The sequence below is a fragment of the Mytilus trossulus genome, chromosome 6 (genome assembly GCF_036588685.1).
Source record: "Mytilus trossulus isolate FHL-02 chromosome 6, PNRI_Mtr1.1.1.hap1, whole genome shotgun sequence".
Taxonomy (NCBI): Eukaryota; Metazoa; Mollusca; class Bivalvia; order Mytilida; family Mytilidae; genus Mytilus; species Mytilus trossulus.
The window spans coordinates 35,222,398-35,247,820 of record NC_086378.1 but is presented as its reverse complement, the minus strand read 5'-3'; the positions used below and the strand labels follow the sequence as shown (position 1 = coordinate 35,247,820).

Below are 25,423 nucleotides of genomic sequence, written 5' to 3'. Positions count from 1 at the left end.
AGATACTGACTTAATCAACTTAAATATCATCCTGCCCTAGCTGACTCGCTTGATATTTTTGCTGATACAGTCAGTATCAAAAACATTATCTATACATATGTATCAACATAATTTTAAAATAAAAAAAAATCTAAAGCAAAATACAAATAAACTGAACAAACCTGACAACAAAAATATTTTGTAATATGTTGATTGTGAAATATTATCTCGTGAAGTATACATGGTAGAGTAAAACATTATGATATATTCATTTTTTTAAAAAGTACAAATTAAGTGAAAAATAAAATGTAAGTTAATAAATCACACTGACGTAATATGATATGTATTCTTAAATAAAAGTTAGTTTGTAGATCATAACAAGTAAAAAGTAAAATCACAAAAAAAAACAGACTCAGAGGAACATGAACATTCAAAACGGAAAGTCCCTAATCAAATGGCAAAATCAAAAGCTCAAAAACATCAAACGAATGGATTAAAACTGTTATATTCCTGACTTGGTACATGCATTTTCCTATGTAGATATGGTGGATTGAACCTGGTTTTATAGCTAGTGATACCTCTCACTTGTATGACAGTCGCATCAAATAACTTTTCTGATACAAGGTATACATACATGAGTATGTTAGTAATTCTGGCGTATTAAATTTTAAACCTTGTGCCTTTTGGGTACTGTTGTTAACATGTATCTGTTGGTCTTTCTCTTTTTTAGACAGTTTATATATAACAAAAGATGTAGTACGATTGCCAATGAGACAACTCTTCATAGGAGACAAAATGACACAGAAATTATGTTTGTTATCGACTTGTGATTTGGAATGTCCCTATGGTATCTTTATTATATCTTCCTCCATGGACTTATTGATAGTCAATAGTTTCAAATATTTTTATCAAGGTAAATACTTTATTAGTTATTTCCTTTTTTTTCATTGGACAAAAATGACGTCGTTGATAACGCGTTGCTTTGACTTTTTCGCATTATAAAATATTACAATAAAATAATTGATTATAAAAATCAAGTCTGTCGTCAGTTTCTTAGTAATTTTATCAATCAAAACAAATACTTTGCTGAACAATCTTCATGAAAATTTTAATTTTGTATATAACTTAAACATTACAAATGTAATTAACATGTTTGAGTTCTACTTCGTCATCTGTTAATAGTTGGTGTACGTTAATATTTGTAATATTTGTACAATTATCAATCATTATACATAAATTATATGCTCGGACATTTTATCACAAGGTTCCTTGATTTTGATTACTGTGAATTAGATATTAACACATAATATAGAAACAAAAACATTCCTTCTCGTGCATCATGTTTATGCGACTATTTTTTTTTAACTGGTATATTATTATATCTTCCAAACTTCGGTATAATAAGCATTTATTGACTAGTTATGAAAGTATAGCAAGTTTGTCGTACTTTCCGACAAGTTTGCAAGTTTATGATTTCCATGTTCATGTTTTTTTTTAGAATAGTACCAGCTTGTGTGACAAGTTCACAAAATAAATGTAAAGTTATATAATAGGTATTTTGTTTTTATACTAACTATATCACGCGGAATATGTTAACTTGCCTTTTCTATATCATGGATTTTTTTTTTTAATAGAATGTACACGTCTTCATCCGTACAACCAAATAACTATCACAACCTTTTCGATGAGTAAACATATCTTACTTAATTCTAAATTTCATTTTATATTCTCAAACAACAAACTTTGTGAAGAAAAAATTACCAATATTAGAATAATGGCATTTTATTTTTGAGAAACTGACTTAATCATCTCAATATCAGGCTGTCTCGGCTGGCTCACAATACAAGTTATGTTAATGTTGCATTATAACCTATCCGTCCATCCAATTGTAGCAAAGTATATTTTGAGGTAAAGCAGTTGCTCAAATATAAATATAAATATTAATGACAATGTCTCAAAATGAGACTATTTTGGCAGTTTTTGTTGTTTTGCACTAAAAATAAGAAGTTTGTAGCAGTAAAGCCAATTTGTACGACACAATACAACAAGATAAGTACTGACCTCTGACAGATGAATGTCTAATGATCATCTGATGGATGTTATCATGTAGATTTCTATTACATTTTGATTTTGAATTCAAAGACACAAACAAATTAAGTGGCCTTACTTCATCTTCACTTTTCATGAGCATTTGGTAAAGCAAATTTGAGTCTTCTTACACATTGTTCACATACGGACAGATAGACTACGATATATCACTTTATCTTACCTCATATACATTTCTAGGAATGTGATTGGTTAAAAGCGCCCTCGTGGAGACCGTGTATATTCCTTATAAGGTAGTAGGGAGGCGGGGCTTATGTCATACACAGTTAGTAGTAGTGTAACGTTTCTTTATAAAAACAGAACGGTACTGAGAAAAATGTTTAAATAGACGAAGAAAGTGATGATTAAGATTGAAATAAATTCATAAAACACATTTAAACCTAACAAGTTGTTATTGTTGGTATCTGTTTTTGTAGGATAAATGGAAGTAGTTTCTTAATGCTAACAGTATTGAAGACTTGGTCATTTTGATAGGTCATTAGTCTAAATTTAACACGTTAAGATAGTCGGTAAGATAAATTCGTTACATAGTGTGCTAGTGACCTAATACGGTATATATATGGGGTAAGTAAATTCCATATGGGTATTCGAGCTTCGCTCTCACCCCATATGGCATTTACTGACCCCATATATACCGTATTTGGTCACTAGCATACTATGTAACTAATAACACGTCCCGACTACGTGTGGCGTATCAAAATAATTAGACAAAATAAAATAAAACGAACAACTTCATGTCGAAAAGGTAAAAACAATCGATAGTACAAAAAGAACCCCACTTCTTAGGAAAGTAAAGATTGAGAAATATTAGCACCAAAAAGTTAGTGAGGAATACATATGCGGCTTTTTGGTAAACAGTTCCTGTTTCATCATTTGCCTTCCCGATGACAAATACAACTTCGGAAATTAACAAGGAAAGGAAAAATGGACAAAATTCTGCCAAAACTAATAGAAAATAACCGATGTCCCTGTGTCCCAATAATTTTTCCTTATTAATCTATTCAATAAAAGGGAAAGTTTGCTTGAAAAGAACATATAGACCGATCAATTTTTTTTTTTTTTTTATGAACACTGATGTTATAGCAAAATCATACTCAAATAAGGCTTCACAAGGAAATTAATATCCCTTTAAAGAACGATTAAACCAGAAGTCATCACTTCCGTGTAGGCAATTTCTAAAATGGTAGCAGCTTGTGTGACAAGTTCGGGAGGGTGTAAAGTAATTGGTACTCATTAAGCAAATCAACTAGTAAAAAATTGTTTAATGATTTACAAATAAAATGCTCCTACATAAAACAGTAAAACAAATACATGAGAGGGGGTAGGAGGGGTCCTGATCCCGAAATCTCGGGCTTATTGTAATAGGGTTCTTGGACAGAATAAAAGGATTCGTCAAGTTTAAGATGTTTTATTCATACGACAAAAATAAATTAACCCTGAAAGTACACAAATAACAAAACGTAAATACATAGACAGTACAGTGTACAAAATGATGTAACTCTAAATCATAAAATGGAAAGAACATGTATAAAATACGATAAACTAGCTCTTTTCTGTAAGAATACAACCAATACTATTTAAGTGTATATATGATAAATATATGAATTCAATCAAACTAAATTATCAACCAAGTCAGGATTAAGTGCTACATTATGTCCAATTGTATCACGCTACTCATTCATAGATTTATGAATGAACTTTAATTTCTTACTATAATGTTTACATGTATTAATTGACATACAGGTAACTACTATTCACAAGACACAAACAATACATATACTGAACTAAAATTAAATAGACAAACACAGACAATACAGTAAACTAAAAATACATGTAACACTGATCTTACCATGTATATGGTACAAAGGTCTATCTCCTAATTTGGAAACATCACCAGATCAATAGAATATGAAGATATTCTGGTCCTGTTAAAAATACAAATATAACCTACATACGTCTAATGAACTAACTATATCAGCATAGCATTTATAAACAATAAGTAAAATGTTCAGTAGACATTGCTTTGGACCTTTTATAATTATAATAAAATAACTGTACCAATACATGTATCATTAATATATCTATGATATATTATTTCTCTGAGTTCATGAAAATACTTCTTTAAAATAAAATATCTATCATTCATGCACAATCATTCTGACTTATTCAAAATACATTTTCTCTCAGATTCAAACTAAAGGAATACTGTGCAAATATTAAAGACTTAAGAAATATTAGTAACTGACCTGATTAATATGGAATAAGTGTCCAGAATATTAAACTGTGTAACTATTTTAAATATGGCTGCTATATGTAAAGCTTTCTCTCAAGGTATATCAAATCGAGTGGCAAAAAAAACTCTGAACTCAATGACTGACCAATAGTAGACAAGATAATATGACACATGACTGACTGACTAATGAACCCGAAAAATAGAGTAGAACTGTACTAAGGAGATATAAGAGAATAGAAGAATTGATGAACTCGTAATAAACATATAATAAAACTACTAATTAATATTAATTATTCTTAAAGAAAATAAATATTAATGCTTAACACTCTACCACATACTCCCCTGGCATCTAAAATGACATCCACGTCATTTCAGAGTATACAACACAATATCTATGAAAAATAAAAATGAAATAGTATTATATCTGAAGCTGCAATATACTGATACTGCAATCCCTAATAAATACAGCAAGAATCAATCAGGATAATCCACTGAAATATTATCAAATATAAGATTAATAGTATCAATAGTAAAGCTAAAATATAAAACATCAATGATCGGTCAAAATGGCCAATAAAGCCTTCCCTGCTTCTAGCTCTATCCCTGAAAATGAACCTCTAGCAATACAGCTAGATGGTAATCTGCCTTCTGTCTCCACTCAGCTGGTGTCACTTCAGGTGTATCAGTAGGTGGAACTGCAGACTTCGTTACAAAATCACCAGACTGTAACCACTTAGGTTGTGTCCTCTCTCGACCTGATCGACGATGCAAAACTGGAGGTGTATCATCTTCATCATGAGCTGGATCAAGCGTCTCTGGTTCTAAAGGCACCTCCTGCTCTTCATCTTCGTGTAAGGAATGTAGTTCCTGCACATCTATATCTATACCATGGGCGTCCCCATCTGACTCCGGAGTTTGTAGTACTTCTTCTTCGTGACCATCAAGACTCTCTGTTTCATCATCATCAATACTGGATGAAGTGTTGTCAACCATTGGTCGTGGATGTACAAATATCTCATAATCATCATCACTATCGATATCGGTTTCCTCCATGGTACAGTCTGTGTTCGAGTTGTTCTTGTTGATCTTCTTTTGCAATCTTGTTCTCGGTCTAGGAACTGGTCTAGGTAATGGTTCTGTCGTTGGTGGTTGACTTGAAATATATCCCACAGGCAATAAACGATTCCTATGTAATGTTCGCTTACGCCCCTCGCCACTATCTTTCTGTACAACGTAGACGGGTATATCTTTGTTCGGTTGTTCTAGTACTAGGTAAATATCGTTCTCCCATTTATCGCTCAGCTTATGTTTACCATCAAACGCAACTTTTTTCACTAATACTTTATCACCTTTTCCTACGACTGCCCCTCTAACTTTCAAATCGTAATGTTCTTTCTGTTTCTCATGTGCCTTCTTTGCTGATTCTGAAGCAAGCTTGTATGCATCTACTAGTCTGTTCTTCAGTTCTTGGATGTACTTAGTTTGTGGTTTTCTATCTTTGTCCTTTACAAGTCCAAATGCTAAATCGATTGGAAGCGTTGGTTGTCGGCCAAACGTCAGAAAGTAAGGTGACTGTCCGGTTGCTTCGTGTCGAGTGCAGTTGTACGCATGCACTAACGGAGCTACGTACTCTTTCCAGTAGATCTTATCTTTTGGCTGTAAAGTTTCAAGCATTGACAGTAATGTTCTGTTAAATCTCTCAGTCATGCCGTTGCCCATCGGATGGTATGGCAAATGTGGGCGCCAAATGTAATAGGGTTCTTGGACAGAATAAAAGGATTCGTCAAGTTTAAGATGTTTTATTCATACGACAAAAATAAATTAACCTTGAAAGTACACAAATAACAAAACGTAAATACATAGACAATACAGTGTACAAAGGGATATAACTCTAAATCATAAAATTGAAAGTACATGTATAAAATACGATAAACTAGCTCTTTTCTGTAAGAATACAACCAATACTATTTAAGTGTATATAGGATAAATATATGAATTCAATCAAACTCAATTATCAACCAAGTCAGGGTTAAGTGCTACATTATGTCCAATTATATTACGCTACTCATTCATAGATTTATGAATGAACTTTAATTTCTTACTATAATGTTTACATGTAATAATTGACATACAGGTAACTACTATTCACAAGACACAAACAATACATATACTGAACTAAAATTAAATAGACAATCACAGACAATACAGTAAACTAAAAATAAATGTAACACTGATCTTACCATGTATATGGTACAAAGGTCTATCTCCTAATTTGGAAACATCATCAGATCAATAGAATATGAAGATATTCTGGTCCTGTTAAAAATACAAATATAACCTACATAAGTCTAATGAACTAACTATATCAGCATAGCATTTATAAACAATAAGTAAAATGTTCAGTAGACATTGCTTTGGACCTTCTATAATAATAAAATAACATGTATCATTAATATATCTATGATATATTATTTCTCTGAGTTCATGAAAATACTTCTTTAAAATAAAATATCTATCATTCATGCACAATCATTCTGACTTATTCAAAATACATTTTCTCTCAGATTCAAACTAAAAGAATACTGTGCAAATATTAAAGACTTAGAAATATTAGTAACTGACCTGAATAATATGGAATAAGTGTCCAGAATATTAAACTGTATAACTATTTTAAATATGGCTGCTATATGTAAAGCTTTCTCTAAAGGTGTATCAAAAAGAGTGGCAAAAAAACTCTGAACTCAATGACTGTGACCAATAGTAGACAAGATAATATGACACATGACTGACTGACTAATGAACCAGAAAAATAAAGTAGAACTGTACTAAGAAGATATAAGAGAATAGAAGAATTTATGAACTCTTAATAAACATATAATAAAACTACTAATTAATATTAATTATTCTAAAAGAAAAGAAAAATTAATGCTAAACACTCTACCACATTATAAAAACACAAAATATCGAGGTCCCGAATTTAAAAAATTAAAATCCCGACATCCCGAAATTCGAAAAATGAATTCCCGGATAACGAAAGGGTCAATCCCGAAATTCCGAGCTTAAAAACACCCGATCCCGGAGTCCCGATAAAGGTCCTATCCCCCTCAATACATGTAATCCCTTCAATTTAGTTCTCATTAGAAATATAAATCCCTGATGTGCAATATTTAATGAACACTGACGTAATATGTTATAGTAAAATCTAACTCAAATAAGAGTTCAAAAGGAGATCCCGTCCAACAACGATTATTATTAGGTTGTCACGTCCTTGTTGGCTTTTTCTAGAATGGTGTCAAACTGTACAATTGTGTTCAAAGTTGTCGAGAAAGTTGTTGCCACGAGATTTAGATCTCATATCATTTTGAACTCTTTATATGACGACATGCAGTCAGCATATCGCACCGGACATTCACTTGAAACAGCACTGATCCGTGTTCATCATGAAATTATATACGCACTAGACAACAACTCGTGTGTAATATTGCTGATGTTGGATCTAACAACAGCGTTCGACGTGATCGATCAAGACATTCTATTTGATCGTCTACAGTATACTTTTGGTTTATCTGGAACAGCTTTGTCTTGGCTTCGTTCATATTTGACTTATAGGTGGCAATGTGTCCCAATTGGGTCTTTCCACTCCGTCAATATGGGTCTGAAATATGATGTTCCACAGGGTTCCGGAATGGGACCAAGACTTTATTCCATTTTTAAGTACCCGGTAAGGGACATTTGTAAGAAGCATGGAATGTCATACCACTGCTATGCAGATGATACGCAAACTTACCAAGTCATCAAACCATTAGATAACTTGGATGAAATCTCTGAGCGCATATAACTGAAGCTTGTTAAGCCTTGCATGGACTTGCTCCTTCCTATTTTGGCGAACTCATATTTTTACAAAACGGCACAATCGTTGCGATCTGAAAATACTGCTTTAATTGAGATACAAACAAAAAAATGCACGGACCAAAATGTATGGTGAACGGAGGTTCGATGTGGCGGCCGGGACTATATGGAATAGCCTCGAAAAGAATAATCACTGGAGATATTTAAGAAAGGGCTAAAGACGTATTTATTTAAAGTTGCATTTGTGGATCGCTTATGGTATAGACTTGGAACTGTGATTGATTGCATTTGACTGGTGTTGATTTGCTGTAATAATATATTTGTACATTTTAGTTTGATTGTTGTGTTTCTGTACATTTTTATATAACTTTTTATTATGAGCCGATGTCTTTTATTTTCTAAATACAAAATAGTTGTAGCCATCCGCAATTTTAAAAGATAAGTTTATGAATACTCAAAGTCCATTTATAATATTTAGTTCTGTTAGCAATTATTGATTTTTTTTACGAATTCATTGATTATTTTTTTTATTCATTTTTAACCAATCTGGTGGAGTTTTTAGAGTTTTAACTTTTTATAGTTGATTTTATGTTGTATGTTTGTAAGTAATGGCAGTACCGACCGTGCAAGGGCTGAATAGCTAGTCAAGGTCATTGCAAACTTTCATCATCATCATGTTTTTAAGCGTGTGTTTTTCTTCTTTGTAGTTTAGTGTTTGTATGAAATAGTGTAAATCTTTTAACATGTTAAGCGCTCAGAGTAATTGCATTATTAAGTAAAGCACTTTAAAAATGTCTTGTAACAATAATGGTACCAGCTTGGGTGACAAGTTCGAGGAAGTGAAAGTACTATTTGTACTCAAGAATTTAACAAAACATTATTAATTTTAATACAATTATAATAGTTGATTGCAAGGAGAAAAGCAGGGCTAGTTTGTAGTCTCAAGGTAAGATACAATTTTGATGGGTTTGAAAGTAAACATAATGACATGCAGGTTCCTTGAATAGTCAAAATAAAAACTTACGAAATTGCCACTTTGACACTTTAATAATAGTCATATTTTCAAGATATGATTAAGCAAACGCTTTGCTTTTTGTGTGTTTATTTGCTGTGCATGTACTGATTTTGTGTCATGGAGGGATACCACATGTCCATTGTTTTATTATTCAAAATTTGGTTGATGAAACAAGAAAGTTCCTGCAAAGAACAGTCAAAAACATAAACCTTTCGATTTACTTTTCAATAGAAATAAAAATCTATGTTTCACTATATATGTATTTTTTTACACTGACCTTCAACAATGACCAAAAAAAATTACTCAAATAAGAGTTAACAATGAGATCAATATCCCTTCAAACAACGATCAAAACAAACAACGTAGTCAATAATTCCGTGTAGGCTATTTCTAGAATTGTACCAGCTTGTGTGACAAGCTCCTAATGTTTAAAGTGCGTTTTAAACTCATTAGAATACAAAACATTATTTTTTTAATACCATTAGAATAGCTGATTGCAAGGAGGAAAGCAGGTATCGTTTAAGGCAAGGTTACATTTCGATGTGGTTAAAAATAATCATAATGCCATGTGACTTATTTAAACAGTTCTTTGCTCATATTTTTTATTTTTCACTCATGTTTTTCCTCAGACGTGTCCCTTTGTAATGAGGACAAACCTAAATGTATTTTGATAAATTTATGAATACATCTTACAACTATAAGGTCTTTCATCAGTTGTAAATTGTTCAAGAATTTATACATTATTCCTCTGAAAATGTTGATTACGATAATTCGTTTATAGTTCAGATAGCAGTAGTAGTTTTCAATTATTTTATTTCTGAAAGAATACCAACATTATAAGTTTACCAATTTTCTAAATAAATTGAATGTGTCAAAATTTTACTTATGGGTATGGAATGTCCCTCGGTCTAATCTAACTCTTTTTTTTTATTGTTATAAGTAGTGAACTAATACTATGTGTTTCGTCTGCAACGTTTCATAACTGATCTTAAGTGCGGGTTGTATGTGCACCCTAGAAATATGTCGGAGAAGCGTCTCGACCAGTTTTAAATGGGTTCACAATATTTTGCTCACTACACTACAACATACCACTCTGATTTATTTCAGCCAATTAGTTGCAATGGGTTTCCAAATTCTTTTGTTTGTCCTGTTAACAGTTTGTGTTGTTCATTCTTATTATCAAGGTAGGTACTGTATGGAAATTTCTAATCATACATGTAATGTATGAAAGTAATAAAAAAATTAAAAGATGAAACTCGATTGATAATGACACAACTATAAAAAAAAAAGAAGATGTGGTATGATTGCCGATGAGACATATATTCACAAGAGACAATTGTCTACTAAAGACCAATGGGACATAGATGTAAGCATCTATAGATCATCAAACGACCTTAAACAATGACCAAAACCCTTTCCATTTAGTAAGTATTGCTTTGAAGTATATTTAACATAATCTTTCCGTACTTATGAATATAAACCAATTATAGCATACCTTCAATAACATAGAAAATCCAATTAAGTGTGATAAAATGAAAACTACACCGAAGAATATTTAGATAAAATGTGAGAAGATTCCTATTATAACATGCCTTCAGATTAGAAAAATAAAAATATGGGGTCAGCAGACTTGTTTTCTTGCTACATATTAAAATAGGTAAATTCACAACATTTTCTATTGTAAAATTACTTTATCTGAGTTATCTCCCCGTATTTGGCAAATTTGAAAAAAAAATGAATCAAACAAACATATTGTGATATTTAGAAAATACAGCCGTAAAATATGATAAAACACATCATTTTCTATGTTTACATTAGAAGTCTTATTACAATTAAATTACATACTACTCTCAAAATTTGCACATTTTATTAAAGACCTAGAGCAATTGTTATCTCCTTCTTCAAAATCCAAGATGGAGGAAGAGACACCCGAGCCACCTCAAGTAATAATAAACATGAAAAGGATTAAAACTGTTGTTAGTCTTTCGTTTTTTCTGTTTATAAGTTGTATTGAAATTGGTAAGTTGTTGTGTTATGATCACTTCCTGATATTCCGGTTAACTCATATTAAGTTTTTATTTTCATAGCCAAGCCTTCACGATGCTTATTTCCGTGCGAATTTAGAGAAAACATACCACTCCTGGGAAAGCAGTCTACTATATGGATTCTCAATAATCCATCCTTTGGTACATATACCAACTTATCACGGCCAATAGGAGATCAGACATCAATATCTGAATGTATTATGAGACAGGGGCCTTTCTTTATAATCAGGTAAGATTGTATGAAAAGTAAAAACCTAGAAGCAAAAGGTCACTTCCGGAGCACCCGACTTCATTAAGGAATTTTAATTAAGTTCGTGTGGTCTAGTCTTTACTTTACTATGTAAAAATAAGGACATGTGGTATGATTGTCAATGAGAAAACTACCCACCAAAGTTCAAATGAAGTGGATGTAAGAAATTATAGGAAACTGAACTTTACTTTATCGGAGTTATCTCCCCGTATTTGGCAAATTCGAAAAAAAAATGAATCAAACAAACATATTGTGTTATTTAAAGTTACAACAATGAGAAAAAGCAATACCGTATAATCGGCTATGAAAAGCCTCGACATGAAAAATATGAAACTATTCAATTGAAAAAACTAACGGCCTCATTTATAACAAAACAATTTACAAAAAACAAATATTACAGACTTGAACCAACGGCAACCACTGAACTACAGGATCCGGATCTCTAACAGTCAATTCTGAATGGACTTTTATCGGCTTATATCCTTTACAGAAAACCCAAGGCATCGATATGATATAATGTGAACCTACCAGAGAACTGAATTTTACTAAAACAAGAAACAAAAATCAAATATTACATGCAACAATGAGCAACAACCACTGAATAACAGGCACATAAAGAATGTGGCGGGTTAATCCTTTTTGTGAGCGCATAACCTCTCTCCCTAACAGATGAAAGCGAAGCAACAGCTATGCAATTGTAAATATCAGTTGGAAAGAGCTTTCCTCGTTGAATGGAGCACAAAAGCAAATAACAATACTATATACATTAATCTGGAAAGTTGCAATTGGGTTTGAACTTTTTTTTAAATTGCGAGTACTATTTGATCGGTAGTGTCTGCCAATCAAATGAGTCATGCTCTTCCACTGATTTTGACAGTTTGTCCTAATGTTGTATTTAACACTACTGACATTTTAAAATCATTTTGCGCTGACATTAATATCTGTTTCAATCTGTTAAACGCTTATATCATAGTGCTCCAATGCTTTAACATCAAATATTGTGATGGACCTATTAAAAATTGTATCGTGTTGCATGATCCAAATATTCAGACACACACACATTTTGAAATGTTTTTATATGTTGAAGAGGCTGTAGAACACGACTTTTACTTTTTTTTTCTTTTTTTTCTGATAGCGATTTTGGACTATATTTTTGCTTCAAGTTTATTGCCCTAACTGCTACCGACTGGTTCGAATACTTCAGCGTGGGTAAGGTTTATTTCATACATTAAACATAATAGTAAATAACACCTGTGATTTCGATATCGAATTATTGTAAGACTGTAAACTTTTGCTGATGACTATTGGCTACAACTAAAAATGTGAGAAAATAATGATAAAAAGTTCTTATTATTTATATAGATTAGACCGTTGGTTTTCCCGTTTGAATGGTTTTGCACTAGTAATTTTGGGGCCCTTTATAGCTTGTTGTTCGGTGTGAGCCAAGGCTCCGTGTTGAAGGCTGTACTTTAACCTATAATGGTTTAATTTTTAAATTGTTATTTGGATGGAGAGTTGTCTCATTGGCACTCACACCACATCTTCCTATATCTACTTATTGTACATTTCTAAAACCTATGTAATAATTATGTACATATATTTTATTGAATATATGTTTCTTTACTTATACAAATACCTTTCATGTCGAGTATACTCTCAGAGCTTATGCTTTTCATTTATATTTTTCTAAGTCCTACTAATTTAGTACAAACATGAATCTGTTTAAGAATTGTGTTTGTGTCTCAACTGGCAAGCGACATTTTTTCGCACTTTTAGCGGCTTGCATTTTAAGTTTTTTTCCGGCTTGTCCGGGTTTGACTTTAATGTTGTTCCTTTTTGGTTTCAGAGTTTGTAAAAGATTTGGATTTTCATTTTTTTTTTGGCATCAAATATCACTGAAGAGATATTCATTGTCGAAAAACGCATGTGGTACAGTAAAACTGGTACCGTTAATGTTATTATATCATTAAATTCAAGAATACTCGGTTTCTCTTCCAACATGCGCATGTACCGATTTTATCCTTTCCTTATATTTAAACGGATTGGAATCGCATGGCGGAGGATACATGCATAGCAGAAGACGCATCGAGTCTCTTTCCTTTTGGAGTTCATTTTATTCATTATTTTTGTTATACTTTAATTGTCATCTTCTTAATTGATTTAAGAGATTTGAATAATAATAAAATTACTCATGCGTCTTATTTAAGCGTTCTTATTGAAGTTAAATCCAGAAAAGCAGTTGATACGGACGAAATTTAATGTGTTATTGGCAGTATCGGTCAAAAGAACATTTCTTTTTTTTAATATTTGTTTAGATCTCAATAAACAAATCTTAATGATAAGATATTTTGATACGAACAAACTCCGTGTATATCATTATGCCAATTTATAACCTGTTGTACCATGTCGGTGGCCATTTGTATATAAAAATTTTGAGTTCCATTTGACGGAATTGCAATGTGTAAACAATGATGACAAAGATGCTTCTAGTGGCAGCATTTGATTTACTATGGCACTGTACAAAGTTATGTTACATTTTTTTTTTATCCAAGACAAGTTGTATAGATAGAGCAAACAAATAAATTTATTTGTGTAATATACATCAACCTATTAGATAATATCATATAATATAACCCATTTTAATGTTTTTGTACCATTTTCTGCATAAGGGAAGGCATGTGCCAAGTCAGGATATAATAGGTTTCTTTTTCCATCATTCAATGTGAATTAATAGTATCAAAAATTGAGAATGGAAATGGGGAATGTTTCAAAGAGTAAAAAGAGTAAAAAGTATATCGTGTTTCAACGCAAAAAATATTTAACGAGTATTTTGGCAACGTCACGCTACAACAAAATTATTCAATTTTCCCAGATATTTTATATGAAAGAGGGTAGCAAAACGTATACAAAAGCAGACCATTTTACCCGAAGCACATATAAAGCCATCCAGTGGCGTAGCTAGGTCATTTTTACGTGTACGCCCGAACTTATAGGAGAGTCCATGTCAAACAATTACTGGTGGTGATTTAGAGTTAGGGAGTGAAGCCCTCGGAAGCTAACGAGTTATCGAGATAAAAACCATTCCGGTCATAAAAAACTCATCAGTAGCAACATATTTCAGAATATAAATGGTTAACTTGTTATGTTAAATTATTCATTTTGTTAATTTGAAATATAATGGATTGGATTCAGAGAAAATATCAAAACCAGTCAATTTTTTAAAATGTTTAAAAAAGATCTGAAGGGTAAAGCACTCAGTCAACAAAAATACCGTTTTATGTCCAAATTTCGAAAACAAACATGCAATTATATAATAACTAATCTTCAGAGATGTTCAGGTGCAATATAAGATATCGTAAAGGGTTCTGTGGAATCCTGGTTCTCGTCTGAGATTTCCCCCGCAAAAAAGCAGTCCATTACAGTATTTTAAAAATCAAACAGTTTCTTTAAGACATTTTTTCTTGATCTGGATCATTAGTTTTGGCCCAAGTTTCAATCCATGAAGATTTGTGCATTTATAATTTTTATAAAAAGACGTCTGTTGGTATAATACTGAGAAATGAATAAACAAATTTACTTTCAAAACTTTGCTTCAGACACAAATTATAAAAAATGCTTGAATTCTGCTAAAATGTTATATAACTCTATGAAGATTTGACAAAGAAATTGTTGTGTAAAAAATGTCAACCCCAGACTATAATTATTAGAACATGCTAGTTTTGTCCGTAAAACACGGGAAAGTTAACTTTAATATTAGGCTCTCAGTCAGTTTACTCTTTTGGCATAAACAGTTCCTGTTCAACTTCCGTAAAATTTCACAAAGGTCTTGCAAAGTTATTGTTATTTATAAAAAAAAAGTTTAACAGCATACTGAACCTGATCGCCGCTGACAAATCTATAAACCACAAAATGATAATGATTTATTTAAACAATAGTTCAAAAGTAGCAGGATTATAATTAAGTACGCCAGACGCGCGTTTCGTCTACATAAAACTCATCAGTGACGCTCATATCAAAATAGTTAAAAAGCAAAACAAGTACAAAGTTGAAGAGCCTCATTGAAAAAGGGAATTGAGTATAGAACTCACAGTAGATTCAGACTTGACAGAAAATGAACAAATATCATGAATACATTATATGATACCATTTGGCTGAAAAGTAAATTTCGTCAAGTTGATACGCAAAATTCCATTTGCCTATTACCGATTTGATTCTGCTATTACACTCTTTTTAATCAAATTACTTTATTATGATTTATAAAATATTCATTCAAATTCAAATTCAAGTTTACGGCCGGGCGTTTTGACGTAAACGTAGCTACGCGCCTGCCATCAGTTAATAAAGCAAATAGAAACTTTGATTTTACAGGAAGCGAGACTCTGTTACCTTTCTGTGAGATGTGTGATGCTTCAAAATTTTCAGGACCTGTTTATTTTTCAGGTAAGAACTCGTGATTTTATTCTACTACTTCCTTTTAAAAACTTATATACTATAACTATAGATTAGTTATGTAAGAATCTCTCCCCTTACAGTTATTAAGATTTATGGAAAGTTTTTTCAACAAACAGTGATGATAAACCTATAACCTGCTTCTAATGTGAGTTAACGTTTCCATTTAAATTACTGTTAACATTATAATTCATTTAAATGTGCTTACCATTGTCTGTATCGAATCTCTGTCATTCACTTCAGAAATCATAGACAGCGAATGGCAGAGGAAACATAAAAAAGAGGCTGTCACAACGACAGCAAATCGGATGTATTAGCATTTATTTGTGTCCTGGCAATATCACAAGAACCATTATTGTTGATTGGTGAAAGTGAAAATCGTCAATATCAAATTTGGCCTCTATTTTGTCATCAGTATCAACATATTAAAATTTGAAAAGCTTAGATTGAATGGTTCGTGAGTAGATGCAATAACGTGAATGGAAACACCATTTTACGATCTTTCAAGAACCATAACTCCTGAACGGTAAAAGTGAAAATCGTCATTATTGAACTTGACCTCTATTTTGTCATCAGTAACAACATATTAAAATTTGAAAAGCTTTAGTTGAATGGTGCATGAGAAAATGCACGGACACGACTGGAAACACCATTTTTCAATCTCTCAAGAACCATAACTCCTGAACGGTAAAAGTCAAAATCGTCATTATTGAACTTAACCTCCATTTAGTCATCATTTACAACATATTACAATTTGGGAAGCATTGGTAGAACAGTTCATGCGTAAATGCACGGACACGACTGGAAACGCCATTTTTCAATCTTTCAAGAACCATAACTCCTGAACGGTAAAAGTCAAAATCGCCATTATTGAACTTGACCTTCATTTTGTTGTCAGTAACAACATATTAAAATTATAAAAGCTTTGGTTGAACGGTTCATGAGTTAATGCACGGACAACATTTGATTGATGCCCACCCGCCCGCCTGCCCGACCGCCCGCCCGCCCGGCCGCCCGCCCGCCCGCCGAGCATCCCCAAACCAATAACCGACATTTTTGTCACAAAAATCCGGTTAAAAATATTGTCAGCAGACAAAGACTTAATTAAACAATATTGTTGTAAAAGCAAAACTAAATATTTGGAATGTCTCACTATAGAATTAGAAATTCAAAGCACAACTGGGAATACCATATACACCTCTACATCCACGAAAGAATAAAATGTAGTCCGTCTTTCTCCCCTTTGATATCAACATAAAAAATGACGATGCAAAATCTGCAATTTTTATACTGGATACATCAACTTCACAACAAACCTTGTAAAGAACGATATATAGCTGAGTCATAAAAAATGTATGACTTAAATCTTTCTTAAGTGCTTCAACCTTTCTTTCTACTGCTAAGATGGTCTTTTGAAATATTTTCAATGAGATATGTTAAACCAGCGGTGTTAATAAGATGCGAATTCTAAAGATGTAGTAAAAAAAAATTCAATTGCAATCTTTACAATTTTACAGTAATATCAAAATACTGGGATATTTTTTACTCTTTACAATTCAAAAATTGACTACATCGTCTCATTAAACAAAGCTAACTTATTTTGTGAAAAATACACTGATCCTCGCAAAAAAACACCAACTTAATGCCGGATATTTTTATTTATCTACTTAAATATCTGTTGAGTTTGGTGGAGTTATATTTTAGCAGAAAGTTGGTATTCTCATGAGTACTAATTGTGCACGTCTACTGAACGACTATTTTTGTACTTATATCCGGCAGAATTCATACAAAAACTTTTCAAAGACAAGAAGAAAACGCATCTTGTAAAGATATTTAATACCACATTTGGATATATTGACGATTTTCTTAAACTCAATAATGAACGTCTCAATGAGTACTAACATCATAAAATCCAGTGAAATGAAGATTAAGGATACTACCGATAGAAGAAAGTCTGCTGGATATCTTTACACATCCAATAACGTCATTAACCTCACCGTCCGGGTTTGTGGGGATTGTTTTAACTTTGAGCAGGCGGTTAAAGCCTCCATAATCTGTCACTATAAATTTCCAATTAAAACGTACTTTACATTTAAAAAATCCTGATGAAGAATTTGTGTGTGAATAAAAGAAAGAAACGCGTCAAAATTCATGTTGATATGTTGTGATGAAAGGAAAAACTACACATACCAGTTTGTATATACTAGGTTAAATAATCTTATCAAGACTCCGAGCAATTTTTAGTGCTTAACGTCTTTGGAATACGCATCAGTGTCATATTTTTTACTTTTGTTTATGGATGTATTTACTATTTTCATTGAAACATTTTTTTCCCTTACAGCTCGAAGTGAGTATATTATATTTATATAAATTAAAAAAAAGACTACATGCAATTCCAAATACTCCTTTCTAGCAATGACTGTATATAATAAGTACTTGCTTTAATGTTTTTATCTTCGGATTTTCATAAGAACATAATTACTAGCGTACGATTCGACGCAGTGAACCGTTTCCAGTTGGCAAACGTACGACTTTCTTTTTCTATTGAAATATCAGCAGACTCTTTCGAACTTATGTCAAAATTCGTTGTTTTCGTACCAAGCGATAAAGAACTGGTTGCAGGTTTAAATTTGCTTCGTTAGGTTGTAACAGATGTATAAACACGTAACCGCGTCAATGTCGGAATTTGGAAATCAAATCTTATCTTAAGCGGTATAATGCTGCCTGCACGTTAAAACAAAACAATGTATTGAAAAAAGGTTGTGGGGGATCAATAGGTCGCATGTTGCCTGTTGGATCTTACATAATAGAAAAAAAATAAAAATATACAAGAAAATATGATTTGATTTGAACATTAGTAAGTGAGAAACACAAGTCAAATGTAAAACAATCTCAGAGCAATACAGACTTAAATAAAACTAGAAAACACCTGCGAAATCGCGGGCATTTAGAGCGTGGTTGAAACTATGTATACTGTTGTAGGATGAGTTTTTGTAAAAAATATTTTGAGTGGAGAATTTCAGGAAAGATATCAAAAGTCATAGGTACTTGGGGACAGGACAATTTTTTTTACTCCTCCCCTTTTTTTTCAAAGCCCGTTATTTTTAGTTTTCTGCTAATTTCAATTATTTTCGCGTTTTTTGTATACTATGAACATACATATATACTATAAATAAAGTGTTATATTTGCTATTTACCATCATTGTGGCAATTCAAAGTTTACTATCCACGGCGTAGTCCAAATAATAATGACGTCTAGAAAGGCTATTTTAATTATTTTTTTCTGTGATGCGTAGGAAGGCGTCACAGAATTTTAATTAATTCAGCCTTTCAAGACGTCATAATTATTTGGACTATCCACAGCGGTCACTGATAATATTATATAGACACTCTATATAATATACGACAGAACGCCGTGAATAGTACACTTGAAATAGATAGTAAAAAGCAAATACACTATATTTATAGTATATTGAAATATCAGCAGACTCTTTCGAACTTATGTCAAAATTCGTTGTTTTCGTACCAAGCGATAAAGAACTGGTTGCAGGTTTAAATTTGCTTCGTTAGGTTGTAACAGATGTATAAACACGTAACCGCGTCAATGTCGGAATTTGGAAATCAAATCTTATCTTAAGCGGTATAATGCTGCCTGCACGTTAAAACAAAACAATGTATTGAAAAAATGTTTTGGGGGATCAATAGGTCGCATGTTGCCTGTTGGATCTTACATAATAGAAAAAAAAATAAAAATATACAAGAAAATATGATTTGATTTGAACATTAGTAAGTGAGAAACACAAGTCAAAGGTAAAAAATCTCAGAGCAATACAGACTTAAATAAAACTAGAAAACACCTGCGAAATCGCGGGCATTTAGAGCGTGGTTGAAACTATGTATACTGTTGTAGGATGAATGTTTGTAAAAGACTTTTTGAGTGGAGAATTTCAGGAAAGATATCAAAAGTCATAGGTACTTGGGGATAGGACATTTTTTTTTAGTCGTCCCCTTTTTTTTCAAAGCCCGTTATTTTTAGTTTTTCTGCTAATTTCAATTATTTTCGCGTTTTTTGTATACTATGAACATACATATATATACTATAAATAAAGTGTTATATTTGCTATTTACCATCATTGTGGCAATTCAAAGTTTACTATCCACGGCGTAGTCCAAATAATAATGACGTCTAGAAAGGCTATTTTAATTATTTTTTTCTGTGATGCGTAGGAAGGAGTCACAGAATTTTGATTAATTCAGCCTTTCAAGACGTCATAATTATTTGGACTATCCACGGCGGTCACTGATAATATTATATAGACACTCTCTATATAATATACGACAGAACGCCGTGAATAGTACACTTGAAATAGATAGTAAAAAGCAAATACACTTTATTTATAGTATATGAATGATCATAGTACACAGAAAAACGCGAAAATAATTGTCCTGTCCACAAGTATCTTATAAACAGTCCTAAACAGAAGTCTTGTCTATGACTTAAAAATTAAAGTCCGTTCGATGATGGAAACAATATCCGGACGCCTTTATTTTCGTTGTTCTCCAAAAAATAACCCAAACTGAATAATCATAAGCGAGGATGAAAAATGCGACTATGCATGGCACCTATAGGACACAGAGGCATGATGATTAATTTATTGTGGAAGGAAAAGAACCTACACACAAAATGAGGTCTTCTCATTTAGTAGTTAGATGTATAAAGTGAACATGCGACCGTCATTGATAGACAAGAACCCGGTCTCAAATTTGACATGGTCTCAACAAGTTGCCTTGATCTTGGCGACATTTTCAATTTTGTTAATAAAGTTGCTTTTTTTATATATATATAAATATATGCAAAGCAAGATAGGTATCTGTGTACCCTCTTCGTACCACACCGTTTGAATATCAAGCTATTCACGCACACACATGTTTGTCCTTTTCAAAACTTGACTTTTAACAATTAACTAATCGATAAACTCTGTAAACTACTTTAATATTAAATTTTTTCTTAATCAAATATGTTTCAATTCTGTACATATCATGCATATTGCAGTACGGTTTTATCTCTTAGTTAACGCTGTGATTTTAATGCTTTTAGATCAACCGTTGATGCGTGATATGTCTCGACCAATTGGTTGCAATTTGCCGTCTATATGCCAAAAACGGAACAACAAACAAGTGCGTTGTCCAAATTCTGAGCCATTTGATAATGGAAGAAACTGCAAAGTACAAACGTCAATCAGAAGTTACAGGTTTAAGAGACCTCAGCGGTATGGTAAACCTAGTCGACATGGTTACTCTGGATAAAGGAAAACTAGAGGTTAATGCACGAATTATGAAATAGAATAAAATACTAACATATCAAACACACGTGTTTTTTCGTTAGCTAACCTAGTACAAATGACTTTGAATGAGTTTTTTCACCACTTTGAGGTTATGTTACAAATTTTCCCAAGAGACCAATTGACATGTAACTTCTATATGTCACCGTAGTCTACAAGAATAAAAAAAAAAACGTCATACCTCATAGTCAGCTATTAAAGGCTCCAAAAGGACAAATGTAAAACAGTTTAAACGAGAAAACTAGAGACCTGATTTTTGTACAGAGTATTGAAAGAAAAACAAATGTGGTATAGAGCAACAAACGACAAACAGTGAATTAAAGGCTCCTAACTAATGCTAGGAACATACAGAGCGGGGCGTGGTATAAATAGTTGAAAGGCTTAATAATCTGGGACAATGGTGTAACAATAAAACTTAATATCAAACTTAAAAAAACTGTTGAAAAGGGCTTAACTCATTAGATCGATACAAACCAAAAATACTTCTAACAAAACACTGAGGTACTTATACATCCCCATAACAAAAAAGACAAGAAGTATTAAAACGAAATTTGACCCGAATCCGTTTTGGAATACTTCTTTAAAATATATTCCGATGATCCATATTGGTTACTAACATAGTCACAAAAATAAAGGCTAACATTATTATATGGGTAAAATGCAGGTACGGTCTATAATGTTGATACTGGTATGGACGAAAAAAATTGATGTTAGGAACATAAATGTTCAAAGCACATTATTTTACCAACTATACTAAAATTGGGAGATGTGGTATGATTGGCAATGAGACAACTTTCCAAATCACCAAAGTTCAAAAGTGGATATATGCAATTATACGTTACCTTACGATCTTCATCAATGAGAAAAAAAGACATACCGTTTAATCATATATGAAATGCCCCGAAATTAATAAATGTGACACAGTTCAAATAAAAAAAACTAAGGGCCCAAATAATAAAAAAATACTAAAAAAAAAAAAACTCGTGAGGAATGAACCGACGACAACTACTGAACTACAGTGTTCTAATGGGAACAGGAAATTAAAGTTTGTGGCTAGGTTAAAAATTTAAGCGTTCAATCCTCGCCTAACCTGAAACAGTGATTTCACATCACTAGTTAAGGAACAAACTGTTAAAATATATTGCAATTGGGTTGGTTAACTTAAAAGATCGAAACGATGCACAAGGAAAAAATTAATAATGCACCGACTCTCACATGCAGTTACTGAAAGCAAGTTCAGAAAAATTACAACTTATAAATAAACTGTAGTATCAATCAGTAGACATCGAACAGATTATGTGTAAACACGTCATTAACAGCATGAAAAAACGCATGACCTTGTGCAATGTTAAACTATAAGTAAACAGTCTCGACAGGACATATAATTTTGTGTTCTTATAACTGAATATATAAAGCAAATTATTTTGTTATGTTTTAGTTTTTCCAAAATTTAAATCAATGTAAGAGACTATCATCCTCTTATTGATAAGAACCGATAAAAGCAACCTTAAATTTTTTTTTTACTACCGTGTTAATTTGATATCTTTTAAGAATGTATTTATTAAAGGATCAATAATGTTATATTAATGAATGTGACTACCAAATTAGACTATTTACCGGGTTGGTAATAACATGAGCAACACAACGGCGCCGGGTGCCATATGTGGAGCAGGATCTGCTTACCCTTCCGGAGCACGTGAGTTCAGAGGGCAGGGTAAAAAAAACCTCAAACATTACATTTTTACATTATGAATTTGCTGGAGAGTTGTCTCATTTGTACTCATACCATATCTTCTTATTTATTGGGAGGAACAGTAAGCCAATCTAACTCCACTAGTCGCACCCGTCGTGTTGTTCATTGAAAGAACAAATTAAAAAATGGGGTTTTCACAAAATCATTGTAGATTTGAGTACGATATTGTGGTATAAGTTTCACTCGTTCACGTACAGCAAATGCAAAGTAGACTCTTTAACAGGGTTACCCTATAAATCTACTGGTAGCTTGATTAAGGAAATCTTGGTCACATAAATATATAGATGGATCAAGTTGTAGTCTTAACGAAGTCTTGCAAGTTAACATAAACACAAAGTCGATTAAAAGATCAATACTGTATTATTCAAAATCAAAAGTACATGTAACAGTAATATAAGTTTACAACATCTAAACTGTAGGCTCAACATTATGGTGGTATTATCGTAAATCTCCTAAGTACACGCCTCTCGTACACAAAATTTCATTTCATATTCTCAAACAACAAACCCTATGAAGAAAAAAAATGCCAATATAAGAATAATGGCATTTTGTTTGAGATACTGACTTAATCAGGTCAAATATCAGCCTGTCTTTGCTGACTTGCTGGATATTATTGCTGATGCAGTCAGTATCAAAAACACTATCTATACATATAAAATTAAAAAAAAATCTAAACCAACATACAAATAAAACTTAACAAAGCCGATAACAAAAATATTGTGTAGTATGTTGATAGTGAATAATATAATCTTGTGCAGTAAACATGGTATATACAATAATAATAGTAAAACATGATGATAGATTCACTTTTAAAAGAGTACAAATTAACTGAAATAAAAAAGTATGTTAATAAATCACACTGACGTAACATTATAAAGTACATTTGTATGTATTCTTAAATAAAAGTTAGCTTGTAGATCATAACAAGTAAAAAGTAAAATCACTAAAAAACTTAACTCAGAGAAACATTCAAAACGGAAAGTCACTAATTAGTTCAGTCGATTTGTGAAACAATTGTTCAGATTGTGGTAAAAGCATCAAACTTTGCAAAGTGTTAGTTGAGGTCATGACTAACATTTATAGCTATGGACCCAATTCAGGAAAAAAATGGCGGCTCTGGGCGGCCATTTTGAAATTGTCTCCAAAAAAATAATAAAAATTATTTAAAAAAATACAAACAATATATTATTTTACCAATTTTGATAACCTTTCGTATATTCTAATGACAAAGACTATCAACTGAGGACTATTGAAGTAATATAAATGGCCATCTTCAATGGTGGCCATTTTGAAAACGTAAATTTCCTATACATCGTTATTCGCTATCCTTAATTGTTATTTGAATTAATACTAAGGTTTTTTTTATACATTTACAACTAGTATTGCTTATCATTTATTTATGACTGTTGCTATTCATAAAGAATATATTCACCAAGTGCTCAAATAAGGCATGCATATGTTGACAAAATAAATGTATCTAAAGAAATACGTAAATTCTTGTATTTGCAGTTTAGCATGTTAGGCATAATTACGGACGGAGCTGAAAAAACTTATAAACAAATAGACTGGAAGGAATTCTATAACGCCAAGAGAGGACACGTGATGATTTTTTTCTATGCCAAGCAAATACAAAAAGAGCAGACATAGACATTTGCGCTGGTAATCAGTCATTGTTTTAAATCATACAGTTGTTCCATGTTGATGAAGGCCATGTAATGGGAGAAACACTCCAGAATCACAAGGCAAAAGGTGCAAATCCTGTCAAAGCATATCTTAAGATCAAAATGTATTTTTCCAGGATCGAAAAAAGTCTAAGATGAGTCACTGATTGAAATACCAGTAAAAGAACCAGTCACAGTTGTGATGAATCAACAAGAACAATGATTGCAGGGATTTTTTTTCTTTCTTTGTGATGGGGTATCTGACTATCATCATGAAACATTGACAATTATAATCGACAATAGAGTATGTGACTGTCACTTGAACTACTAACCACTGTTGTTCTTTTAGCCAGACTCAGTGCTGGAGATTACTATTTCAGGAGCAGATATCATGCTAACTGTTTGTTAAAACTGTACGACAAGGCCATTAGACAGAATTCGAGACACAGAAAGAAAGTCAAGAACCTGGAATGGGGCTTGCCAAAATGAAGAAAACAGTGACTTCTCACAGTCTGGAACAGATAATTTTTCATGATTTGAAAGTGCTGATATCGGTAAATTGTACAATAAACATTCTTAGTAAATATGAGTTGTCATGGAAGGAATATTTAATACAACACTTTTGAAAAATTTAATACTAGCTGCCATAGGTAATATGCAAGCATATATGAAAGGTTGCGTCTTTCTCCGGATTTTCAACGAATATGTTGGGGAAATTCTGAAACAGGCCATGTCTTATAG

General features: G+C 32.2%; 1 protein-coding gene across 1 annotated transcript; it reads left to right on the top strand.

Moving 5' to 3' along the window:
* Nucleotides 1–10,298: 10,298 nt before the first annotated feature.
* On the top strand, nt 10,299–25,171 carry LOC134722682 (uncharacterized). The gene is made up of 5 exons (XM_063586301.1): nt 10,299–10,366; nt 11,270–11,456; nt 12,613–12,686; nt 15,846–15,917; nt 25,032–25,171. The coding sequence occupies exons 1-5, from the start codon at nt 10,303–10,305 to the stop codon at nt 25,169–25,171; spliced, it is 537 nt and encodes a 178-aa protein (XP_063442371.1). The 5' UTR covers nt 10,299–10,302.
* The last annotated feature ends 252 nt before the right edge of the window (nt 25,172–25,423 follow it).

Coding starts and splice junctions, on each gene's coding strand:
- LOC134722682 (XM_063586301.1), top strand. CDS start 10,303: ATGGGTTTCCAAATTCTTTTGTTTGTCCTGTTAACAGTTTGTGTTGTT. Junction 11,457..12,612: donor GGGCCTTTCTTTATAATCAG/GTAAGATTGTAT, acceptor TTTTTCTGATAG/CGATTTTGGACTATATTTTT. Junction 15,918..25,031: donor AGGACCTGTTTATTTTTCAG/GTAAGAACTCGT, acceptor TTGTTCTTTTAG/CCAGACTCAGTGCTGGAGAT.